The sequence below is a fragment of the Rhinolophus sinicus genome, chromosome 8 (assembly GCF_057876585.1).
Source record: "Rhinolophus sinicus isolate RSI-liver-muscle chromosome 8, RSI-T2T, whole genome shotgun sequence".
Classification (NCBI taxonomy): domain Eukaryota; kingdom Metazoa; phylum Chordata; class Mammalia; order Chiroptera; family Rhinolophidae; genus Rhinolophus; species Rhinolophus sinicus.
In genome coordinates, this window is record NC_142508.1 from 57,732,300 (window position 1) to 57,759,881 (window position 27,582).

Sequence of the window (27,582 nt, forward strand, 5' to 3'; positions counted from 1 at the left end):
AAATATGAAATGAGGGCATCCACATGGAATTTACATTTCAGGGTTTTGCCTCTCCTCGGTTCACCAGCACAGAAAGAGACTGGCTCTGCACTGGCAGGCTTTCTTCCATTTGTCATTATGTTTTACACACAAGGAAATTTTAATGTCTAAAGATGGTAGGTGATGATAAGACTAGAGCTACACATGTTTTTTTTGGCAGCCTAGTCACCAGCACTTAAATTCACTTCTGACAGTTCTCAGAATCTAAAGACCTGTAAGTACTAAACTGTCATCTGCCTATCCAGGAGAGATTTCACTTTGGCAGGATTTCAAAAGTTGAAATCACTCGCTTTTTTTTTAATGCCTATTTTTGCCACCACAATATTTCTCTAAAACATGTAAAATACCGTACTCTCAAGAGACACATATAAAGAAGTTGGTGGTACAGGGTTTGCTAAAAGGAAAATCACTCTTGTTTCCTAACCTAGAAGTACAAAAACGTAAAGCCATTAGCTAACATCTAAGATTAGGGCAAAATGGGCGATAGCTTTCTCTAAGAGCTTGGGCTTGGTGATTACAAAAGGCAGTTGAATTTGACGATTTCTGAACTACTTAATGGTTAAAAACTAATGGTCCTGCTAAGACTTGGAAGGTAGTCCTATTATGCAACAGTTGGCTCTCTTCAGCAAAACGGCTCCCTTCCAATGCGGTCTGACAGAATCAGACGAAGTGGAAAGAGGCAGCACATCTAAAATCCTGCTAGAGCAGCATGGTATCAGGAAGAGAGAGCAAAGAAGTCAGAACTGCATAAAAATCCTGCATCTGCCACCAACCTGCCAGTGACCCTGTGAAAGTCACTCCCTTTCTCTGATCTCAGTTTCCATCACATTTAAAATGAGAGACAGCACAGCACAGCGGTCAAGTAGGGCTCTGTAGTGACAAACCACCTAGGATCAGCCCCTCTGCTCCCCAGCCATGTGCCTTCCCATAACGAACCTACCCTTCCTAGTCTCACCTGCCTCCTCTGCATAATAGAGATAATAATAAATAGCACCGACCCTGAACGGTTGCTTTGGAAACTACATCAGAAAATGTGTGCAGAGGGTTCTTGTGTGTGGCCCATAATAAGCACTCAATAAATGAGCTGCTCTTGCTGCTACTGTCACTGGTATTATTGCTCTCTCCGAAACCACCACCAAAATATCAGGTTGAGGAGGCAGCCATTTGCAATCAAACACTGCTTGCTGACAACTGAGATTATGGCTTCCTTGAGGTTAACTGGGCTTCACCCCTCTCACCCCAGAGCCTAGATCGGTGCCTGGGGCTTTAGAGACACTCATTAAACGTGTGCTAAATGAATAAACCCAGGGGTAAATGAATGGTGAAGGTATAAGTGAATCACTGTCTTCAAAACGACTGCTGCACCCTGACTTAAGACTCTCTGAGCGCTCTGGCCAGGGCTAGCAGCTAAAACTGCCAAACACTGCAAAGAGCACGCACAGTAGGTCTGCTGGCTGGCTGGCTGGGGATGTTATACATTCCTATGAGCACACAGCCTGTACTTAAGCGGATGGTACAACCCTCATTAAGGACTCTCACTCAATATTTCAACCTCAAAGACTCAGGCCACTTGCTTGTTCCGGAAATGGCTTTAGAGAGCTGACTTCTTAACCATCTAAGAGAGCGCAGAAGCTAAGGGAGACATGAGAAGAACTGGATGCTGGACAGCATGGAGGGGTCAGATCACCACAGTCCCATCTGAATATGTGGCTGAAGATACTTCTCCTTCCAGCCATCCTCTGATTGGAGAGCCATAAAACCGAAGACACGAACAGAGCCTAACCCACAGACAGCTTGTCATTTATCAGAGCTCTCCAAATTCCATCATTCTGGTGCCACCTTGGGAACTATCTTATCCTTGGCACCAAATGTTCTTCTAGTATGAACTTAATCCTCAGGCTTAAATCAACTCACTGAAGAAAAAAAAATTAAATGAAGTTATTTTTTAAGGAAATTTAAACCACTGTGTTAAATGAGAAACCAGTCATTCTTGCCCTAAAAAATATGAAGGAACTGTAAAAATAAACACTTGGAAAGAAAATACTGTAATTAAAACGGAGTTAACCGCCGTTGCTTTCCTCAGTGCCGGGTTTGAGGCCTGCCTGCTCCCTTGCTGTTAGAAAGGGAGGTTAGCCTGTGATGGCATAAAAATTTGCCAACCCTTAGCGAAGGCTTCTTCCTTTGGGCATTTTGAAAGACTCAAAAAGAATGAAACAAAACGAGTTTCTCACGATGGGAGTCCATGTTTTTGGAGCCATGTTTTTGGAGCACATAAAAGCAATGCAGGTCTGCAAAACAGTGGAACCTTCTTTTCGCATGCTCTGACTCTCAGCCCCTTTGCAGTACCAGATAGCGGAGGGTCCTTGTTCCTGAATGCAATTAAAATATACTTTTCCTCGATTCCGAGGCTGCAAAAATGTCTATAATCAGGATGCATTTCACCGTCAGCTGACTTCTGTTAACCACTGTTACTAGGGCCTTAATGGGGTCTTTTCCCTTTGATCGGGGAAGCGGCTATGAGATGGATGACACATCTCATAATGAGAGTCAACCAAATACGATGTGCCTTAGCAGGGCCAACACAAATGAGCCTCCTGCTTGGACGCCAAGACAACACAACAGCCTTGCGTTCTCCCAATTGTGTTCATCTGATAAAGACATTACAATAGCAAGATACGATGATCTATAACCCTCCCCTGGAACACTCACACATTCTTGGCCTTGAACGCTTGAGCAAAATGCTGCACGCTACGGAGCTGAGAGAGGTCCAGGGTCATTGCTTCTACCTTGGCTTTATGCTGGAATGAGAGAAAATAAAAAGAAATGATAAATAACAGCAAGTTTAGTTCATGGTATCAAGTTACAGTAAATGTGTTATGGAACATGTCGGAATTCCCCTGTTTAATATTAGACGCCCAGAGAGAATATAAATCATCAGAATGAATAGAAGAACAGGGCTTTTACTGCCAAGTTTAGGGAGGACGTGAGGCTGGGGCTCTGCTAAAACTGCAGGCTGGGGGTTGTGCTGTTTCACTCATTGCACCAAGGAGACGCCTAAGGGTCTCTAGGCTCACGTATCTCCTCTCAATCTGGATCCTTAAAAAAAACTAGAATGATAGGGGAACACCAGGACAAAGCCCGGCTTGTGCAAGAATTCAGGAGACAACATTTTAATCTCAAAAGCTGCCATCCGGGTTCTAAAACGATTTCACCGAGTATGCATCAAAAATTAAAGGCAATTCATTTATAGAAAGTACAAAAGCAGGCAAACCTCATTCATACCGATAGATCCTGACTGACTTAGATCCCCTTGGTTTAGTAACCCAGAAAACTCTATAGACAGGTGGGGCACAGGTGGATACTCATAATGATGCTTATACCAGCCACTGTCCATTCAGAGCCTACCATGGGCTGGGCACTTACACGCGCCATCTCATTTCGTCCTCACAATACCTGACAGATGGGCTATGTGTTCCCTTTTTTATAAGGTGGAATCTTGTAAGAGATCACAGAGGTAAGACATGGGGGTGGCAAGCGTTAACCTCAAGTCAATCTGACACTAAAGCCCAAGTTCCCTCCTGCAGAGAAACGAGGAGGACTGGAGCAGTCAGGTTTTAAAGCAAGCATGCGTGGTCCACTGGACGGCCTCTTAGCACAATTCTGGAAAGATCAGAGTGGCCTTTCAGACATCGCTTGTGCTGATGGGGCAGTCCCAATTTTTAAGACAAGCTGGACTTCCGGGTGTGAAAGGAAATACTATCACTTCTTACACGTATCTCCTCCAAAGGACACACAGCCAAGGATGCCAGGCCAGCTGCCTGTTCAGGTAAGAAGAGTCTCATAACACAAACGGTTAACTTGGGACTTCTTGTCTGGACTGTGTGCTGAAGTAAGACGAAGGAGAATAACATGGTACCTCTAACACTACAGGGGGTGGTGCAAATGGCATTGCTGGGAACATCCTCCACCTGAACTGTCTTATTCAGGACTGGATACAAACTGTGCTGAGACACCTACTAGTAGATCTGGGGCAGTTTATCTTGGCTGTCTAGGTCCTGGGCTCTAACCCAAGTCCCAAGCTTTGAATAATAAACATCAGGCAGAGGCAGCTTACTGACTTTGGGCCATTTCACATTTCCGAGCCTCAGTTTCCTCATTGATAAAAGGTGAATATTCATGATCTACTCACAGAATTGCGAGGCTAAGTGCAAAGAACCTAACACCCTGTCTGGAAGAGACAAGGTATTTAGTAAATTTAACCAGAAAGAGATAAAATGTCGACTGTGCCAAATTCTTTCCCTGAGGCCACCCGCAGTAAAGGGTGGTTTGGGGAGACCACCATGCAGCATGGAGGATGAAATGGTGTTAATAATATTCAAGGGTCCTCCCTGAAGAGCACAGCAGACCAGATATGCTAGATGCTGGAGGATTCAGTGCAAATGTACTAACAGAGCCCAGTTTTAGGGAAAGGGGGCCAAGAGGGGTCATATGACTTCCCCAAACCCAACAATGTATCAGTGGCAAAGGCAAGTTGGCCAATGTGGATTTACACTTCTCAGGTAACAGTGGCACAGGCCCAAACGCATAGATTTTGAAAGGAGCTGGAAAAGCATTTAACCAGACCTAGGGAATGGGGAAAGTGGCAACACCCAGGTTTTGTTAGCGCTTCCTCAGATCGGGGAACATTGGAGCTAGAGGAACCACAGTGAGGCAAGGCCACGTCCCTCATTCTACAGAGCAGGGAATTGTCACCAGGAGAAGTGAATGCCCTTGAACGAGGTTGCACCCTGCTTCCAGATGAGGAGCAAATTCCCGTACGCGTTCTGTGTGAACAACCGATACTTACCTGATGGTTAATATCTCTTTGGAGTGGGAAGTCGGCCAAAGACTAACTTATTCCCCTGGAAGACTCTTAGGCCTCATACAGGCTCAACTACCTGACCTGACATTTAGAGCTAGCAAACAAACTGGCCTTTCACCCTCCTCCTACGTCCTCCAGCCCCAGCCTCACTTCACTCACAGCATGATCGTCATGACCATCCATAGAATCTTACAGAATTTTGAATGCACCCCAGGAAGAAAGTCAGATATCCCCCTGTAGGGGAAGGCGTAGTAAAGACATTGTTTTCTCTCAGCCAAGCCCCCTATAAGAACCCCACGAGATATTATAAAAATGCACATACATATTTCCCCCATAAAACCAGAGGGAACATTCCCAGATGGGGACCCCCATGCAATTTTCCAATGAAAATGATGGCATGGCCAAGTGGGCCTGTACATTCTTCTATGTGTGTAACTTACAGTTGATAAGTTATCTTTTGATCCTCCCCCTTCACTTTAAAATAAAGCACAGAGCTGCCACTACCAATAAGAACAAAATCAGAACATACACATCCAGGGGGAACAAGGGGTCACAAGCCATCAAGCAGTTCAACAGACTAATCCACAGGCTGCGGGTTACTAGGCTCCTGGGGGCAGTGATTCAAATCCACACACTATTACTCAGGTAATTCTCCTGCCCTCCGTAGCAGGTTTCTGTTTCCACTACTGACCCTGAGAAATGTAGGGAGGCTGTGCGATACAGTACATCCAGTGAGGGAAAAACACAGCTTTTAGAATTAGGGTGTGTGTGTGTGTGTCTGTGTGTCTGTGTGTGTGTGTCTGTGTGTGTGCCTGCGGTGGGGGGGTTGCTCTTCTGATTATCTAAGAAACTTAGCAATGTTATAGAAATGTTTATCGTGGGACACGCTCTAAATGAGAACGCAGTGGCTGACGGATCACGTTTTAGAAGGATACACTGCTGATGGCTAGGTGACAGCAGGACACTTAATCTGCCAACGTGAGCTTTCCTGCCAAGTATGGCTTTGAATCTGGGACTGACCACATCTCACTTTCTTGGCTTAACTCATGAACTCTTCGCTGTTGATGTTAACTTTCATTTGGAACTAACTACAGACTCACGACAAGTGGTACCCGAGAGTGCCCATATACCCATCTCCTGGCAGCCCCCAACGGTGACATCTTACCCATTTGTAGGACATTATCAAAACCTTTGCATTGACATGGCACGGGGCAATTTATTTGATCTCAGACATGATTTGGATCTCAGCACTGTTTGGATGCACTTCTTTTCTTTATCTGTAATATCTTTGTGTATAATTCTATGACATTTTATCACACGTACAAATTCATATAACCTTCACCACACTCAAGATACAGAAAATTTCCATCATCACTAAGGAACCAGTGACTTTTTTTATTAAGAGGTATTAGAATTAACACATGCTGTCTAGAACACGAAAAGCTCAGGCCTTTTTTTGGCCAGAGTCTGCTCTCTGGATTGGCAACTCATACACGTATACAAAGTTCCAGCTTAAAATCCTTTTGTAGCTTGGAATGGCCAACGAGATATGGTCCAAATTCCTCTGTATCAATCGGGATATGCTTCAATAAGGGATAGTCCCCAAATTTCCGTATTAAAACAACCAAGGGTTATTACTCGCTTACGTTTCATATCCATCCCAGGTCGGTGGAGTCATGTCCACCATGGGTAGCCAGGGGTCCAGGCAGATGGAACTTTCATTTTCTATAACATCACCAGCCTCTGCAGTGTGGGGAAAGGAATGTGGCAAATTGCACATGGGACCTCAAAGTCTTCTCCTCAGTAGTGACAGACGTTGCTCCTGCTCAGCTTTCATTGGCAGAGCAAGTCATGTGGCGATGCTTAGCGTCAAGAAGCCACAACCCTCCACACGCCCAGAAAAGGGAAAAGTGGAAATACATAATGAAGAACAATAATGAACCACACAAATTCCATGACTTGGCCCTGTCTACTTCTCCAGGATTATTTCAGGCCATTTCCTACTTCACCCTTTCACTAGTTACAGAAAAACTTGAAAAAAAATAGATGAATATGGACCCAAAAAAAGCATTTACAATCCCATCGCCCGCAAATACACTGTCAGCTTTCCATGTGTCCCTTTCTCCCTCCTTTCCTATCCATCTATCCATCCATCCATCCATCCATCCATCCATCCATCCATCCATCCATCCATCCATCTGGCTTTGTTTAACAGAAAGAATTTCATACTAAGAATTCTGAACCTTAAAATGTTGTAAAATGCCTCTCTCAACCCTTCCCTAAATGCTCCCTCTTTAATCACACCAGTACACAAGCTAATCATCTCAGGCAAAATAGGAATGTAAATTTATTTTAAATGATGTCTACAGATGCTCGTACCCAACACTTTAAAACAGAACCGCACAGGTGGCATCCCACACATGAAACATCAGGCAACTTCTAAGAAGCTGAGTAGCCCACCTGCTCCCAACACCCCAGGCTCAGCCAGGAAAACAAGAGTAATTAAGCAACCCCCATACTCTTCTTCCGTTTCTCGGGATCCAGGGGCACTCGCGGATGGCACAGATCACTGACACCCTCAACAGACCAAGTCTTCTCGGTCTAATTCTTTATTAAGTTCCAAAACCTGTCTCAGTGATTCAAGAGCCCGTACATGCAGAATCAAAAGGGCTGCTTGCTGTTGTTATGCAAGAGTGATTTTTCATACCATTTTATAACTATGAATTAGCCAAGTGTGACTCAGATGTGATACTGCCTGAAACCAAAGGAACCATATGGGGATTGTGCGGTATTTAAATGAAGTGGAAAGATGTTGTCATCTGCAGCAGAGGCTGCAGAGCCTGGCGGCCCTGGAACCATGGCCCTGGCAGTGAGACCTCGGCCACGGCCCTGGCAGTGTGACCTCAGGGATGCTCGCTGAAAGCTTGGGGCCTCGGCTGCCTTATTTGACAAATGGGCACGTGCCCTGCATGATGAGAGTAAAAGTTAGATATGACGAATATAAGGTATGGGGCACATAAATAATAACTATTATCACTATCATTTGGCCACTGCTAAAGTGTGATGACCATTGTTTTTCTATAATAACGCACATTAGTAATCGTGGTCTCCCTTCTTTACGTCATAAAGTTCACATAAGTAGCTCAGGGTAAGTCTGCACAGCGGCACTGTGATGAAGGATGACACCTGACCCCTGGGCAGGAGAAGTAGCCTCACTGAATCCACTTGGGTACCCCAGGTCCCACACTCCATGAGTGTTTTGACCCTAAAAGGTGTTCGTGAAGGCCGTGGACTCAGGTGAGACCCTCTGGGTGTGACTCCCAGTTCCAGCACTTACAAGCTGGGCAAGTTACTTCTCCTTCATGTGCAATCAGTTTTCTCTTCTTTGAAACAGAAATAACTAACGGTACCTGCCTTATCAGGACATGAGGATAGATAGATATCTCACTTGGAACAGTACCCAGTACTTGATAAGTAGTCTAAAACCGTTACCACCGACCACCATCATTGTGTTTGTTTGTTGCTGCTGTTTTTACGCTCGATGCTTGAGGGTCCCGTACTTCTCATCATCATCCTACGCACTGAACTGCTTCACTCTTCACTGACAGGGCAGAGTGGAGCACGACTGGCCAACAGGAGCAACCTTGGAACCCTGGCCACATGAATACTTGCCCGGGCACCCTCTACCCCACAGCAACCCTCTGGGGGCAGTTAATATCAACCAACCATTTCCCAGACGGAGAAACGACGGCCAGAAAGCGATTGCACAACTTCACCCAGACGATAGCTAACAGAGCCACGATCCCCACCATATCACGATTCTAATCACGACAGCGTATTCCACAGTGCCCACACAATACACCTATCCTCTCACCCACCGGAGGCCCCCTCCGAGGCCCTCACAGCGAGGCCAACCCCAGAGAAAATCGCCAGATTTGGAACTTCCTCGGAGAGAGGCAGCTTTCTGTCCTTGCTCTTGGTCAACAGTAAGAAAGACAGCATTTATGAGTGAATTCATTCACTCATTTATTCATTCACTCATTCATTCATTCAGTAACACTGCCTCTAAAGGTAAATGCATATTCCATGGATTCTAACTCCTTTGTCTCTTTGCTTTTTTCTCCCATCAGTGCAACACGTAAGAGAGAATACCTCACACCCATTATCTGTTCACCAGCAATGGAAGAGCAAAAAAAGGTTACTATCTCACGGTAGTAGGCCTTTAGAAAAGTGCATACAAAGAATTCGAGTGACCAAGCCTACTTTAAATACTAATTATGACTTTAAAATCATCATTAATCGTAAACTGCGTGTGAATTAATTACCTGGGACTATGAGTTTTCTCCCCTATCCGAGTTACCCCTGTAATGACCCCCAAGTGTTTGGTTGGGAACCAAGCTGTTGGGGGTCACGGGGCACACTAGGTGAAGTCAGGAGGGTATCCTTCAAAATACTCTCATCTTACACATGAGATTTGCTTCCTCCACGCAGCTTGACCACATTTGTCACAATCCTAGTCTAGCAGCGGGGAGAGCAGCTCTTCATTATGTTGTGTTGAAAGCACCCTCTCTGAGTTGGTCAAAAAGAGAAGCACCCAGTACACTTGTTGGAGGTGGAAAGACAGAAAAACCCAGAGGCACTGAAGGGTGCAGGGAGCCCAGCCTCCAGTACAAGCAGAGCAAATCCTCCTTAAGCTGAGGGGGACGTACCCTATGCAACTGCAGATGCAGGATTTCGTGTTTAAGGGGAATTGGCTAGTGTGTGTTCTCACTTGAAAATGCCAATCTATGTGGATCGGGTGGGTATATGCCTACCCCCTTCTTAACACTTATAGAAGAGTTTATTTCCGGGTTTCCAAAAAAAAAAAAAAAAAAAAAAAAAAAGCTCTCACATGTATTTATTGATAATAAAAGCTTAAAAATAATGAGCATCTCTGATATGCATGGTGTTTATGTTTTAGTTAATAGTAATATGAAAAATTTTTTTAAAGTATAATATATAGCATATCCCCCATTTTACAGACTAGAAAACAGAGGCTGAGAGTTGCAAGTGGCACAGCCAGTAAGACAGAGATCCAGGTTTCCAATCGAGATGTGGTCGGTTCCAAAGTGCACGTCTTTGCTGAAATACCGCACTGCACTGTCCCCTTGTCGTCATATACTGCAACATGTGATGCTAAGAAGCTATAAAGAAATCAACATCACCTATATATTCTTATTTGTGTCTATTTTATATCATATTTATTTTATACCTTGAGAATTTACAAGAGAAGCCTATTGCTGAAAGAGAAAATGTAACCAAGGCAATAATCTACATTCAGAGCTTATTGCTAATGGCATCTTGCAAATTCTAATCCAATGGGCCTTAATTGCATTATGCTGATGTCACTCACCCTTCCACTTTACATACGCTCAGTCCTGATTTTATGTCCTGCATCCTTAAATAGGAGTTGTCACATTTACAACAGCTAGAGACAGTGGCGTAGAGCGTATTATTGACATGCATTATTCACTGCACTACAATACAGACCTAACTAAACTGGTTTAATAATTCATCAATATCCTATGTGGGACTTCATCACACTAATCTCTCCAGTACCATTTAAGTGATGCTAATGGTGGCAATGGATGGCTGCATCTTCCCTGGTAAATACAGGCATAAATAAATATTTGCATCTACTTTCAGCTCCTGTACCTCTCAGTTGAACAACGCAAACCACCACCGTTGAGCACGTCTGATGGGAAGTTTGCCCAATTTTGGACACGCGTACACATGAAAAGGATGCACTGATAAATGCTCTTGCCGACAGGGCACCCAAGGAAACAGGAGAATGTGACAGGCTCTTTTAGGGCTCTACACATTTGTACCAGTCTGCGTGCCACCATGCATGTCACAAGTAAAAACGCTCTTAGAGAAGATTCCACATTTCGAAGTAGCAAACCAAACCAAAAATGATCCTTGGCAAAGCCTTGGATTTTTCTTAGAGCCTTAAAGGATAGGGCCTGAGTTTGCCATTCCGGACCTTCAGATCAACCATCAAGTATCAGCCTTCACTCCTCTGTCCTCCCCAGCCCCGCAAAAATACACAAACATCCCTAATAAGAAAATCATGACGACTCTTTCTTCATTACATACAAGTCACAATTTTTGCCTTGTGTTGCTGGAACTCAATTTATAAAATAACTGTATCAATATCTATAGGTAATTGTAAGGCTGATTCAAGGAGAAATGGTACCGGATAACAGCTTATTTAATTTGGTATATGAGCTATGTGCCACGTAAAGCAAAACTATTAAAAACGCTTAGACAGTAATTGGCAATATTTTGCACTCCGGATAAAAAATGCTTATCTTGCCAGAAACTAACAAGAGAGTGAAAATATTCTAAAACCTTCCAATTTCCCTCTATGCAATGTATTCACTTTGCAGCTTAAAAACAGTTTAAGAAAGGACAGCGAATGGCACAGGAGTTTGACAGTCAACATGATTGTGCATTTACGCCTCGCTGTTGAAGAAAGAGCCTTTTTTTCACAGTGAATTTTTCATTCTAATGTAAGTGATGATTTACGTTAACTATAGGTAAAGCATGGTTACATTTTCCTGAAGGATTGCAGGCAAGTAAAGAGTAGTACAATAAGTTGAAGCGTAAAAGCTTTCTCTGTCATAATATTTATTATAATGGCATATAAAATAGCTGAAATAAATAATAGATGACTAAAGGTAAATTCATATGATAAAGAATCCTTCAGCAGACACCATTACTTTTGACTGCTCTAGTTTTATACACAGTTGAAGACTCTTAATAAACAGGCCCTATATCTTATGTAAGTACTGGAAACATCAAAGATGTGCTTAAAAGGCAACAGACTGGACATCAGCTAATTTACTGTATAATTATATTCTCAACAGGAACAGTCTATATATTTTGAATATTTAATAGCTGAGCTCTTAATGAAACTTGTTAAGCATTAGAACACCCTACTCTAGGGAAGTGCCCCCCTCCTAGGTTTAGAAAGAGGGGTGCAGCTCCAAACACAGAGATCTGGAAGGCTGTTGATTATCTGGTGACAGGTCAATAGTGGTTAAAGTGAATAGAAAGAGAAATGCATGATTTGTCTGCTGGTTTAGAGGCTTCTTCATTCCACATGAAGGACTCCTGAAGTTTGAAAGATCGTCAGATGGAGGGAGATATTTCCATTTTAGTCCTCACAGGGAGAGAACCCCATGGAGAAAACCACACAGGGATATGCCACTGCCCGGAGATTCTCTCAGGGGTTGTCACCCAGGAGCATGCTAACACCCAGGGGACATCTGGCAATGTCTGGAGACATTTCTGGTCCCCACAACATATTGCAGGGTTGTCCTGGCATCTAATGGGTAGAGGGGCTATGAAACGTCTTACACCGATAGCCCCCTACAACTGGCCTTAAGGGTCAACAGTGCCAAGGTTACTACCTGTGTGAGTTTGGGGAGACGTACTCTGATTAACCCTGAGCAGTCTTCAGCTATTTGTCTTTAGCTGTAAAAATAAAACTGGCTCCTTGAAGAAAGTACAAATGATGCAGAAGTGTATAAAGCATAAAGCAAATACATCTCCCAAATCCCATTGTCCCAAGATAAGCAGAGTGACAGCCTGATGCACATTGTTCCAGAATATATTTTCTACACATATAAAAACATGGTGCAACAATGTTTTCCTACGAACACAGTATCATAGCTCATGTGCTGTTTTACAATATGGCTTTTCCCAATTAACACATAACTGAATATGTCTACATAGAGTTCTACTTCCATTTGTTTCAACCTGTATGTTTAGCCCATTGCAGGGGTGTTTGGTCACTTATTAAAACCTGTTCCTCTTTGGAGGGCTCAACTCTCCACATCCTTCACTAGGCTTTGTGAACTTTTTACTTAAATGCTCGATGTCTGACCTTCCTTCTGTTCAAAAATAGAAAAAATCCTCCTTAGAATCACTGTGAGAGTTCAATGATATAATATCTATGGAAAGCACCTTAAACAGACAACCTGTACGTGTTAACTAGTGTTCCTGTTGTAATTAATATTATTTTATATAGTTTCCATTTTTTTGTTACCAAATGCCATGCTGAAATACTTATACTTTGTAATATATATGATTTTTTTTTTTTCTATTGGAAAAATTCCTGGGAGTAGGATTGCTAGGTCAAGAGATAGCCACATTTTAAATTTTGATAGATTTTTGCTGGGTGTCCTCCAAAAAGGTTATAGCAATTTCCATTCCCAAGAACACTGCAGGAGACAATGAAAGAAAACCAGAACCACCAATAATTCACACTGACATTTATAGTAAATTAAAATGCACAGTTTTATACAAGTATCACTATCTCTAATATCTGGTACACAGTGAATGGCACAGAGTAGGTTTTCAAGACAGGCTTTAATTTAGAAAACGAATGAATGAATATGCAACGTACCACCGAACTTGAGACAAATCGTAAGTAGAAATAAAAGTAAGCTAGTGATATGGGCAAAGATGTTCCATTAAGCCATTCGGAAAGCCAGGGATTTCTCCTGGTGCTTCAGTCTGGCCGGCTGAGCGCCTGACTGTCCGAAGGTGGCCACACTGCGTGATGATGGACATGAGCTTGGGATGCAAAGCATGCAGTAAACATGTAATAGCACCATCATGCTTAAGGAGTGACCACGGCAGTTATTTTTCATTTATGGATGAATCCAAAGAGATAAATCTTTCTGAGGTTTTGTAGAAGCCAAGCAGGTTATTTAACAGATGAACTAGGAAAGACATTTTGAAAATGCTTCAGACAGAAATGAGGTTTCCTGCCTCAGGTGGCAATTGCCTAAGCAGCCTCTTCTAGGTTCCAACCAAAACACTCATAAAAGCAGAAAAAGAACTCAACACAATACACACACACACACACATACATACACACGAAGTTATAGTCGTTATCCCCAAATTCTGTACATTATTGACATTAGCACAGTGCCAATAAATTACACTTAGAAAGGAATTAGAGAAGCATTTGAAACAATAGAAAGGAAATTTTTTTATGGGAAAGGAGATTTCGTTCATCCATTAAATCACGTATAGTCTAGTTTGTTGGGTAAATGATGGAGACATTAAATAACTTTATACTTTATAAGAGAAAGTTAGATATGCATATAAAAGTTTCAAGAGTAACAGAGGAGGGAAGGAGGGAAGGAAGGGAAATCTTTAGCTTCCAAAGCAGCAGCAGTAAAAAAAAAAAGATATATGGAGTGCACGGGATAGAATGAAACTGTACCAAAAAGAATTCAAACTAATAATAAATAAAAACTCTTGGTAGAGAGGAAACACAAGATGAAATATAGAAATTAATACAAATATATCCATATTCACAAGAAATCGAAGTAGACTTAAATTCACACATTAAAAGGCAGAAACCAACAGACTCGAATTTAAAAAGTACCTCTATGTTGTATAAAGATACACTGTGGATAGAGAGAAATAGCATCTCTCAAATTAGTTCTCCCCTTTCCACAGTGCGGGGTTGTGCTGGGAAGAGACTGACCAAACAGGAAGTACATTTCCCACCTTGCACTGCGGTGGGCATCTTGGTTTCCACCAACGGCCTCTGAGTGGAAGTATGTGTCCACTCCTGGTCTATTTCTCATAGAAACAGGGTTTCCCAAATTCTGTTTCTCCTTCCATAAGATGAATATAGATTATGAGTCCCGACCTAGAGGACAATGGAGCCACTAGACAAAAGAAGTTTAGATACTTTATTCACCAAAAGAATAACAGACACCTGTCAATCAGAGACACTGATGTGGATCAGTGTTATACACTAGAACTCACTTGGTAAAACTGCTCTGTCACAATGTGAAAGGCAGACCTAGTACCTACAGGGCCTGGAGCTCGAGAGATGAGCCAGAATGTCAGGGAACGGTGACCCGTGTTGCTTTTACCACGATATTAAAAGAAAGAGATGTGCGCAGGGAAGAATTGTCCCGTTCGCAAGCAGAACTAGAAGCCGGAACAATAGACAGTTGGAAAAGTCCAAACAGCATAAGATAAGTCTGGAAAAGTCTTTGAGAGACAACAGTACATTATGACTTCTAAATTAATTCAAATAATCCGGCCCAGTAGCATACATTAGAACACTAATGCTTCTCTTCTACCCAAGCCTGTTATTCCAGATAGTCTTATGGCAGTAGCGGGGAGGGGAGAAGCAGCAGGGGGGCGGGGAGAGGGAATAAAGAGTTGGGCGGCCCTGTGTGGTTTCCATGGCTTGACTGACAGCTTTAACCAGGGCTGCTTCAGGAAATGAAGTGCAAACAGGAGCTGAGGAAAGGGGAGTCCGTGAGGAAGTGAAGAGTGGGTCCAATGTTTGCACACAGATTCAGAGCATTGACCGGATGTCCTGTCCCCTCAGTGCATGAAGCACGCTGGCCTGGGCATCAACACATGAGCATATTCATGTCTGGCTTGCTCTGTGGTCTCCTGTCTTGTAGCCAAATGGGACAAATGAATCACGTTGGGTAATTCTGTTTAAAGCCAGCTAAGTTACAGACTGCATGTGTTCAGAGCAGCATCTCAGGCAGCTTTAGAATGGGAGGAGGTGCATGGGGGGGGGGGGGCACAGCACCTTATAAATGTCCATTAGAAGCCACTTTGAAATGGCATGCATGTTAAGGCAGCCTGGCCTTAGCGCACACTCTCCCTGCCTCTTCAATATTTACGAACAGCATCTTCCCTTCTCCCCTTGGCTTGATGATACAGATGTTCTCTATAGGCAGAGCTTCTGCTGCCTGCAGTGTGATGGGACAGCCCAGAGCTTTCATCTCTATGAAAGGAAGCCCTTCTTTTTCCTAAAGCAGAGCACTGACTTTATCAGGCTGCACTCCTTTCTGGGTCTGCAATGCATCCCTGTCATGCAGGGACTCAGCTCCTGCTCTCTGCACAAAAACATAGAACATGGTGAGGCCAAAAAGGAACACCCATGGAGCCATAGATAGAGGAGTCAAACCACTCTAGTCTCGCTGGCGGCTGGGTAGGAGACACAGGAAGCAGGATCCACATGACGCGCAACCTGCCATCCGCTTCTCTGCCAACCCCTTTCCCAGCACAGCCACGGAAGTTATATTAGTGGCTAATGGCTAACCAGTAACAGCTGATGGCCATCTCATAACCAAGCCAGCACCTTTCCACGTGAGGCCAAGAGCCTGGAAACTGCTCTCTGGGACTCTTTCCCCACAATCCCCTAGAAGGATTTGGGGATATTCTGGCTGAGGGTCACATTTTCCAGTTAATCCAACTATCACTCGCATCACAGATCTAGGACTGAAGACTTTCTTGCTCTGCATAAATTTACAAACTCCATTCCATGAAGCAAACATTCATTGTTAAGGAAATACCTTTGAGGACCAACTCTCTGGCAGATGCTATCCAAGGAAGGGACAATTACAGACTTGGTCACATTTTACCCTGCTGAGCCCTTCACTGTAGACCTGACAACCTGTAGCTTATAAACAAGACAAAGGCTAAGAAAGCATTTAAAAAAATCTGCTCACAAATCATATAATTAGTAGCTGGCAGAATTGGGATTGGTTCTCCCGTCACTTTGATAAGCCAGTTCTCCTTACCAGATAGTGTTATTATGTCTGTGCCAGAACTTTCTTCCCAGTCCTGCAATTACCTGAGTCCAAGAGATTACAGTGGGGCCAAACATACTTCACTCTCAAGAATGTTGTTCCTTCCATGAACCCAAAGCCTTTTACACTTGTTTTGGTTTTATTGTGACCATTACAATTTTAACTTTATGACGAAAAACTAGCTAATTTCAACCTTTCCCCTACCGCCATCCACTAGGCTTTGGATTAACCAAGTCTGATAACTATGTCATGTGCAGTTTGAATTGATTCCAGGTGTGTGGAAATAAGATGTGAATCTAACCACCTGCTCGTTCTGATTCAGTGGAACAGACTTTTCTCTCCAAATGGTCGTGAGTCCTCTAGTACAGGAGTCAACAAACTTTTTCTCTAACAGGCCAGATAGGAAGGAGTCTAGGTTTTGAAGGCCATTACCAACCATTCAACTGGTATAGAGCATGAAAGCAAAAGCCACCACGGGTAATGCAAACGAGTGGGTGTGGCCACGTCCCAACAAAACTTTATTTACAAAAACAGGTGTTGGGCTGGATTTCCTCCCAGTAGAGCAGTTTGCTGATTCCTGTTTTAGAATGAGAGTCAAGACAGTTGGGTGTGCTTCCTGAAGTCTGACAGTCTTATAATTCATAGTATTCCGATTCCAATGGATGTAGAAGAGAAAAGCAGAATATTACACCACGCCTCAGTGTGTGTTACTTTGTCGCACAGGCCATTTGATAAACACACAGGCAATGCTTGGCATAAAGAGTCCCTAACAATGTGTAGAATTAAGAACATACAATGGACATAGCTGTGAGCCTCTGCTAACTGCAAAATGTTTCTCCTACTAAATAATCTAAATTTGAGGATTACTACACTTTGTAAGAATCAGCACTAAATGGTGCCTTCAATTCCACACATCTTCTTGAACACATGCCTTTTAAAAATATATTTTGGCATCTCTAGAAGTTTATTAAAAACCTGTCAAAAAGTTGAAATAGGGGCTTCTAAGACATTTTCCTAATATGCCAATCCTTGGGGTGTGAAGAATAGATATTTCTAAATTGGGCTAAAAGAGATATTCCAGATCTGCTAAAGAGAATCCCAATAATAAGCAAAAAATCACAAGCCCCCATCTTGGCCACTGGGCATGTGGGCATGATATTTCTGTCATGTTCATATGCATTTATATTTCAGAAAAACAAAAACAAAACAACAGCAGCAGCAGCAAAACAATGCTTCTTTTAATGAAAAGAGAACTACGCACTTTCTTCTTTATTAGAGAGAAGAGAATTTGCCACACAAACACAGAGGTTGGGTGGGGGAAAACACTGGGGTAGGGCAGGCAGAAGTACACACACAAAGAAACCAAAGAATGAAAACATGAAATAAAGAGACTGCTCACAAAAGAATTACTAATAAGGCAATTTCTTCCATTTCCTGGAATTTTTCTAATCCAAAGCAGAGCAGTATATTAAGGGTGATTGACAGACTAGTGCCATTTCATAAGGTAGTAAGAATTACAGGACGTATTATCACTTAGGAAATGCATGCTTGCTGGGAGAGTAAGGATGGCCCTTCCAGCAGGTACCTGAATCATTTTGCCATTGGTAAGGGGTTTAAATCCCTCAATCCAGGATTCAGTACGAAGAATTCAGTATCAAGCCTTGTTGAAAACCACAGTTTCTTGCTGGCCAAATGCTTTCTGGGACAGGAATCCACAAAGCACCTGACTTGCAGGGAAATAAATATTTTCAAACAAATACAGAACCCACTAACAAGAAAAGATGGAAAAACAAAGAGAATCACAACCACCAGCTGCCTCATGGCCCTGGGATACTCCAGTTGACACTTTGAGTTTCGTGGCCTGTGTCAAGAAACGCAATCCCACTGACAATGATGAAAGGTGATACAGCCCCACCAGTTACTCTAGGCCGGGTTCTCCACTGGGTACTTTGCATGTTCACAGATTTCCCCCTTCATCCTCGATGCCTTTAAGAAGTAGGCATTTGCATCTTTCTTTTGTAAGTGAGAAAACAGAAATTAAGTAACTCGAGGTGTAAATCAGAATTTTGAACCCGAGCCTACGTGATGCCAAGGTGTCTCCCAGTAGTCACCCACAGTACATGCAAACTACTACTACTATGACCAGTACCATAAAAGGGAGAATGAGGGTTAGGGGCCACCAGAATCCCTGTGGATGAGGAAATTCCAAGTACCTAAGCAAAACCGGGTAAGGGCAAGAAAAATCAAGTCAAGGCCAGCAAGACCACACGTGTAGGAAAAGGATAGAAAATGCCCTGTTCCCCTGCTCTCGCAAGATCCGTAATCATATGCTACACTGTTCCCTGCAAGTGCAGACATACACAGGGTAGCACATTAATCCTTCAAACACTAACAGATGCTGGCAGGGATTTAGACTGGAATGTATTTACAAAGTGACAAATTATGTTCTGTATTATATATAGAGAGAAAGAGCACCCACAAACAGGCTGATAAATGTCAGCTGCAGTCACGACAAACGGTTTATTTTTATTATACTGTAACCACAAATGTTGTGTTTTTTTTGTTTTTTTTTTTCAGGGAGACCCAAAGATTTATTTGTTGCAGGGAAAAAACAAGATTATATATGACACAAAGTAATAACTATAAGATCAGTGATATGCCGGGCACCCTGCCCTTCTGGAAAACTACATCCAGGCTGAACCTTGCGACTACAAATGCTACCTTCTCCGAAGCACAGTAAATGGTTAATAAATCAGAACCGATACAACGCCTTGTAATTAGATACAGCCTTCGTTCACAGACTAAGCCAATTGATAGACAATATCCAATTCCCCCTTTAGTGGCTATCAGGAGGGTAGAGTGACTATTAAAATAAATTTAATGGCTGTGACAGGTAAGAAAATATACCAGAAGCTAAAATGTAATCAGTATATATCCAAACCCAAAATAAAATTAGTCTTTGCTGCAAACAGGGTCCCTGGAAAGGAGGCTTATGGATGGATAGCGACATCAACAGGCCAGTAAGGGCAAGGTTACTACCTCTAAGGGAATGTTCCACCTAAGATGGAGAAGAGGCATTTGGCCTGGGGCCAAAAGAAAATATAAGCATTTATTCTTAAGAAATCTTTCTGAAGAAGTCCCTTTTATCCCCTTGGTCAGTCAGTGGTAGTGACAGGCATTCTTGAGAAAGATGGCAGAAAGACAGCCTAGAGTCCACACCCCTGGCTTCTCAGTCAGGCTTTACCCTTAACTCTGTACGTGACCTTGGCAAGTTCCTGCCCACCCCAGAGGCTCCATTGTCTGAGCTGTGAGCCAGAGGGCTTATATCTCATACGGTGTTGCCCAGATCTCTTCCAGAATACAGTTCTTTGTTCCTAATTGGTGGAGGGGCCACAAAGACAGAAGGGCTAGCAAAAGAAAGTGAGTAGTGGTGGTCAAGTATATCAGTAGGAAGAGGAAGGAACTTTTTTCTCTGCCGGGGTTCTCATATGCAGATTTCTGGTGAAATCGAATCAATACAAATTAAAACTTAACACACTTGCACACTCTAAAAGCAAGATTTTAGAAAGATAGGGAATGGACAGGAGTGCATAAATATATTTAATTCTACAAATTACACAGAAGAGTGAAGAGTTTCTCTCTCTCTCTCTCTCACACACACACACACACACACACACACACACACACACACACACACTCCCAGTAACTACTGCATGGAGAAGTATTTCTTTTTTCCTGGTAAAGAATAGAAAAGATTTGTGTGGTGGGGAGGGGGTGTGCTGTCATCACAGCAGGCAGGACATTTCCTCTTCCCTCCCTGCCCACTGCCGGGAATGGAGTTCTTTGTGAAAAGTGCACCGTGCCATTCCCAGGGGATTGGGCAACAAAATGAAATCCTGATTCCACCACATCCTTGATGGGTTTTGACCTCTTGGAACCTTAGCATCTCACTTTTCCCATCTGTGAAACCATATATGAAAACCTCCTTCACAGTAAGATCTTGGGAGGACTAGAGAAGATGCTTGTACCTGCTTGACACATGGTTAAGTTCTGGTGAACTGTCTCTATTATTCTTAGGCTGAGGGGGCTCCCTGAACACATCCCACACCCCTTCCAATCCTAAAAGAAATAACTGCCTTTCCTGCAAGCACCGTGTCAGTTTATTCTTTCTTTATCCTAATTCACATCCCCACCAGCACTTTCCCATGTCTTCTTCTCTTGTTATGTCTAAAGGGGAGGGGGGAAAAGACACAAATTCGGCACTGTGCAAGCGCCCACAAATTCTCTTCCATTCCCTGGGCCAGTATGTCCCAAATATCAGGCCTTTGGCTATTGTCACTAGCCTACGGTGACATGAAATAAAAGATGGGGAGCAGACAAGAATGCAGTAAGGGAAAGTCACTCAATTTAAATGGCAGTCCATCACAGAAGCCAAGCAGAAGACGCTCCTAATGGCCCAAACTGGAACAATTTGGGCAACAAAATAAATAATGTCAGTATGGATTATAATCCACAGGACGAAAACATGTACCCATGAATCCAAACCAATATAAAGAAAATAATGGAATAAACAAACAGTGAAGAAGGGATAGCTCTTCCTTCAAAAGAATTCCAATTAATAAATATAGAAAGCACGAGGGAAATAGAAAACCATCATTAGGCAAACATCACAGTAATAACAGCTGCAGGCAAGACTGACTCATGGATGTCAAAAGTCAGTTGTGTGGATGTTTAAGGAGAAAGAGGATGTCAGCATGATCTCAAAGCATCTCCTCCCAAATATTTATGAACTACATAGAAAAAATTAGAACTATAACTTTGGAGAAATTCAGCAGAACATCATCTTAAACAAATGATCCACGAGTAACATCACCAGTCATGAGACATAGCAGCCTAATGGACTCCTGGATATCATGCACTAAGAAGGACACGTCATTTCTACGATGGCCTTGCCAAAATATGCTTACACTCAACCTAATCATGAGAAAATATCACACCCACCAAAGTCTCAAGGTCAGGAAGGACAAGGAAGGAAAGAGGAACTGCCAAAGACTGAAGGCAACCAAGAAGACACAACAGCGGAAGATAACGCAAAATCCTAACCCACAAAGAAGGTACTGGGGGAAAACGGGAAATCTGAATCGGGTAGTAGTTAATATTGTGTATCAATGATAATTTCCTGGTTTTGATAACTATAGTATGGGTAGGTAAATTGTTAACATTAGGGGAAGGTAAGTAAATGCTCTGTACTATTTTTGAAACTTCTATGTAAGTCTAAATTACAGAGTCCCCCCCTCATCCTCGTGGGACATGTTCCAAGAACCCTGGTTTCATGCCCCAAACCGTGGATACTACCAAATCCTATATGTACTATGTTTTTTCCTATACATACGTGCTCGTGATAAAATTTAATTTATAAACTAGGCACATTGCAAGATTAACAACCAATAATAAAGTGGAACAATTATGACAATATACTGTAAGAAAAGTTATGTGAATGTGGTCTGTCTCTCTCTCTCTCACTCTCTCTCTCCCTCAAAATATCTTACTGAACTGCAATGACCTTTTCAATTGAAAAAAGAACTTTACGGATTCTCTTTGGCTTCACTAACTGTCAGCATCACTATTTTTGTGATTTGGGTATATTATTAAGTAAAATAAGGGTAACTTGAACACAAGCCCTACCATACCATGGCAGTTGATCTGGAAACCAAGATGGCCACCACGTGACAAATGGGCGGGAAGCATCAATAGCGGGGAGACACCAAAAGAAGGGATGGTTTACTTCCCGCAAGAGATGGAAGTGGATCACGCGAGATTTCATTGTATTACTCAGAATGGCGTGAGATTCCTTCACGCTACTCAGAAAAGAACCCAAGTTAAAATTTATAAATTGTTTATTTCTGGAATTTTCCACTTAATAGTTTTGGACCACTGCTGACCGTGAGCGACAACCTTTCGAAGCAAAACCTGGGAAAGCAAAACTGTGGGTAAGGAGGAACTGTAGTTCAAAATAAAATGTTAACAAGATAAAATAAAATGGTTGTCCTTTAGAGTAGGTGTATATCCATCCTTACAATGGTTGGTGTGGAAAAATACCCTTTCTTTTATACTGTTGATATTCAATAGGGCCATGTTGTTACAGTTTATTGATTTCTGTTGTTGTTTTTAGTATTCTTTCTCACAAAAATAAAGTAAAATAAAATAAAATAAATAACTATTTGGCAAGCCTAAATCAGTATCGTCATATTTTCATTGTCTTTGGAAAAAGTTTCTTGGGTCCTGAAATCCATAATTCGTAGACCCACTAATTAAGCTCATTTAAAATTATTTACCAATGATTGAATACTGAAGAACCAAAGTTTGCAAAAGGAACACTGTCCCCTTCAGGGAATGCTATCAATATTCTAATCCCAAAAACGAGCCCCTAAGTCGGTGCCGTGTCAAACCAAAATTAAACTCAGGGTCACCTCTTGCAGGAAGAACTCCCTCACCACCCCTGGGCTGGGCATAACATCATGCCCCCAACTCCCACTGTGCCCTGTGGGAAGGAGGAATTAGAGAATCTAGCAGAGTCTTTGGTTCATCGATGAACTGTGTTTCTTACGCCAAATCATGAGCTCCTTAAAACCAGGTTCTCTCTGCACATCTCTGTATCTCCTAGAGATTTTATCCACCCCATCCCACCTCCAGTGTAAATTCAAGTTATTTAAAAAAAAAAAAAAAATCTTATATGCATTTCTGTAGCTTTTGAGAACTTTAATGCAAGTTAAATATATTTTTTAAATCTGTTTCGTTATATAAGCTATGAAGTGCTGAGAGACTCACAGTCTAACTCATTTTAGGTCTTTCTATCTTTCAGCTGCAACGTGGATTTAAAACAAACAAACAAAAGTTGTTTCATTTATTTCCTAGGTACTAACTATTGATCCCTTATGTTTTCTAAGTGTTCTCCTTCTAGCAATTTGGGGTCTCTAATGATTAGTGCTTTAATAAGGATTAAGCACAGCCAACAAACTTAATTTGCACACTCTACATTAGACATTAGCCTGAGAACTTTAAAGGCTTTTATGTGAAATGTTTAAAGTTTTTGTTCCACGCATTTTTTAAAAGTTGAGAAGAATATTGGGACAAACTGCCAGGCAAACCCAGCCCCCTCCCTCTCCATTTTCTATGAAATCGAGATACATACTCATTCAGCAAATAACACAGATCACTATAAAATAATAAATACACCGTGATGATGAAGGTGTGAGAAAACAGTCCCTCTGACACTGCTGAAAAAAAAAAAAGACTATAAGTTGAAACAACCTTTCTGAAGAAGAATAATCAATTTGCGTTAGGACCTCACTTAGTCAGGTAAATCAGCAGCATTGCTCATGACGCTGAAAAACTGAAAACAGCATGTCTGCCCAGCAATAAGGGATTCATGTAATAAGTTATGAAGGTATAATGTACAGTCACTAAAACTGCGCTGCCAAACAATATTTATTAATATGAAAACATGACCAAAATACATTGGGTTAATGTGATTACAACTTTAAGAAATATAGATACGCATATCTGAATTTTTAAAAAGACAAAAGACACACACAAGGTTAACAATGATGGCTTCTGAGACTAAGAAGTACTTCTTGCTCCTTATTTGTGTATGTGTAACTATGATTGCCAAATTTATAAAAATAACTACATTATTTTTCAATCAGGAAAGAATTGATTAGCAAAGTTCTAATGTATTTAAATAGCTATACATTATATGTGAATATATAATATACATGAAAATAATTACTATTGGTGTAGGCATTGTTTCTTTCTGGAAGGACACTCATAAGAGGTTATCTTTCGGGACAAGGACTGGTGTCGAAAGGATGTTGGGAAGAGAATTGTCGTTTAGATTTTTCTGTACTATTTAAAATTTTACCGTGTGCATGATTTTTTTAAATTAAAGAACTAGGTTTAAGAATATCCAGAAAAATAAGATGAGAAAGTTATATTGTATGGGGTGCATGCATGTGTCTTCTGCCCAGCCCAAATGCATAACTCAATCCCTCAAGGAAGCAAATCCTCAGGTATCCGAGTGACCTTCTGGGGGTCAGTGCTTCCCCCACCCTTAGGGGAGAAACCATAGGCAGGTCAGGTCTGACCAAGTTCAAATACAATTTCTGCTGTTAGTTAGCTAGTATGTGATGCTGGGTAATTTACCAAGCTCCCAAGGCCCAGTGAAATGGAGTAATTATATACACCCAGCAAGAGTGCTGTGATCATTAAATTAGATAATGAGTATAAAGCATCTAGCACTGTGCCTGGATGAGGAGTTGACCAGTAATCACAGTTAATAGTGATAATAATAATAATACAACAAAAATAATTATACTACCTCCAGCTGCACAAAGCTGTGCTTAATATTAAGGATAACATAGATGGAAATGTTTAGTATAGAATAAATATTCCATGAATGTATCCCAGCCCACATGTTTTTTGTTTTGTTTTGTTTTTTTGTTTTTCTTTTCCCTGATTATGCCCAATCCTCTTCCCCAAATTTCTGATTATGAAAACATCACAAAGACAATGTTTGGGGGAAGTTACAGTAGATTGAAGGGACCGAGTCATCCTCTTATACACACCTCTTATAATTAATTTTGGATTTAATTAGCCAAAATACAACCACTAGCGGGAAGAGAGGTAGACGTCCATGCAGGGAGGGCAAGATGGCTCAGTACAGGTTCCCTTGCTTTCCGGAGTCATGTGTGTGTGTACACACGTGTGTGCCTATGTGTGTGCGTGTGTGCGTGTGCGTGTGTGTGTGCGTGTGTGTGTGTGTGTTGGGAAAGAGGGATCTTTGTGGTCTTCCCAAAGTAAGGTCTCAGCTGATGCTAGGCTAGCACTCTCTCTATACCAGTGGCGTCCATAGGGTCATTACAACACCATCCAGAGGACCCAACTGGCAACCCATGCGCTTTTCCCTGTCACTGGAAGTATGGGCAGACCTCAGGCCATTTTGTGCTGATCCACACTAGGGGCCATCCAGGCTGTCTGCATCAAGGGACAGAAAACAGAGTCTGTGCCAGTGTCCCCTGACCCGTAGTCCTCCCTCAGCCTTCCAAAAGCACAGTCCTATACCTCTATCATCAGGTGTCAGAAAAGCTACACACAGCCACAAACAGGCAGGCTTCATTTAGTGATCAGCCATGTGACCCCTGGTAGGGCAAGTGCCCAGCTCATACCACAGGCCACACATGGGAATTGTTGTTTCCGTGGGATAGTTTTTGAAAGAACACTTCTTAGCCGCACTGTCCTGCCCCTATTTCTGCCCCGTTCAGGGCACTGGAGTCGAGGTTTAGAGTAGCAAGACTTGCAATGAACGAGAGATGTACAATGCCTCCTCCCTCCCTGCCCAGGGACCAACATTTTCTCACATGCCCACAAATCCACAGGAACATCAAGCATTTCATAATGGGGCTTTGAATCCTCATTATTTAGATGGGTTTAACTCTTAGTTTAAACAAAATTTAATTTGGACATAAGAAATGTAAACCAACATACAACATACACTAGAAAAATATAGATGCATAGATGTGTGTGTGTGTATATATACACATATACACACATCTGTGTATATATGTATACATATATGTGTATATATGTATACACATATTTATGTACACACACACACACAGAAAGGAACAATGACTGAACAGAGAAAAGCAGTTTCCTAATTGCTGAAGCAGGGTGTTTGGCACGGGGGGGCTCATTATTATAATAGCTTCTTTACTTTTGAACACAGAGTGCTAAAAAAATGTATACACATTTTGAGAAAGGAAAAACCGGTATTAAAATTGTAATAATATCTACCGATAACAAAAAATGAATACAAGCCATGTGTATACATTTTTTGGCACCCTAGTATATTTGAAATATCCATTATCCAAAGTTGTTTTTTAAAGACAAGCCATCTGGGAAAACAGAAAAATATGAAAAATAAAAAACATAAATTTAAGTGAACTAAAGGAAACATATCAATAATCATGAAAACATTTCAATAGTGTACATAGTTTAAATAAGAACACGCTTACAATAATTCAAAAAATGAAATCGAAATATTTATTTTTAAAGACATCACAATAAATAATCCAGAAAGATTATGAATAAAATGTAAAAAAAATAAAAAGCAAAAAACAAAAACAAAAACAAACCAGTGGCTTGCTGTGTATTTTTAAGCATATAAAAAGTAATGGTCTCGGGCCGGTTAGAGCTCCATGCTCCTAACTCCGAAGGCTGCCGGTTCGATTCCCACATGGGCCAGTGGGCTCTCAACCACAAGGTTGCCAGTTCAATTCCTCGAGTCCCGCAAGGGATGGTGGGCTGTGCCCCCTTCAACTAGCAACGGCAACTGGACCTGGAGCTGAGCTGCGCCCTCCACAACTAAGACTGAAAGGATAACAACTTGACTTGGAAAAAAGTCCTGGAAATACACACTGTTCCCCAATAGAGTCCTGTTCCCCTTCCCCAATAAAATCTTAAAAAAAAAAAAAAATAAAAGTAATAGTCTCTTCAAAAATGGAAATGTTTTTCAGTTGTAATTGTTGGTTTACCCAGTTTTTTTAATACATCATCAAATCAGCATCAAAATTAAACTGCAATAATGAGCAGATTACCAGGCTTCACAGCCATTAATGAAATAAGGTGCCTGATTCCCGCTCAAAAGTCATTTGGCAATATGGGCAAAGTCTATGAGTTTCAGTTAAATAGTCACATACCTATGAACATGACCAAACAGAAAACAAAACACACACAAAAAAGTCAGCCTACACTCTGTTTTACCCCTATGCCAAGCAAAAAGACGAATCCCTTTATTTTTGCTGGGGGTGGGGGAGTGCGTGGGTGGGCACCAGCAAACGTTTCCAAACAGATGTTTACAAACAGAAGGTAACTGATAAAAACCCAAACACAATGCTGCATTGTCTTCCGTGATTCACAGATGAACCCATTGGAACTATTGCAAAGAGCCTTCCTGGAAAACATCCAGAAATTAAAAGGTGCAAACAAGCTGCC

At 41.9% G+C, this 27,582-nt stretch overlaps 1 protein-coding gene across 3 annotated transcripts in view; it reads right to left on the reverse strand.

The window, feature by feature from the left end:
- The window catches only part of WWOX (WW domain containing oxidoreductase), a 916,272-nt gene that overhangs the window by 670,664 nt on the left and 218,026 nt on the right, over positions 1 to 27,582 (reverse strand). For all 3 annotated transcript variants that reach the window (XM_019710992.3, XM_074314544.2, XM_074314542.2), the window contains exon 6: positions 2,749 to 2,837. In XM_019710992.3, the coding sequence (XP_019566551.2) occupies positions 2,749 to 2,837 (89 nt within the window). The remainder of the gene's footprint in view (positions 1 to 2,748; positions 2,838 to 27,582) is intronic.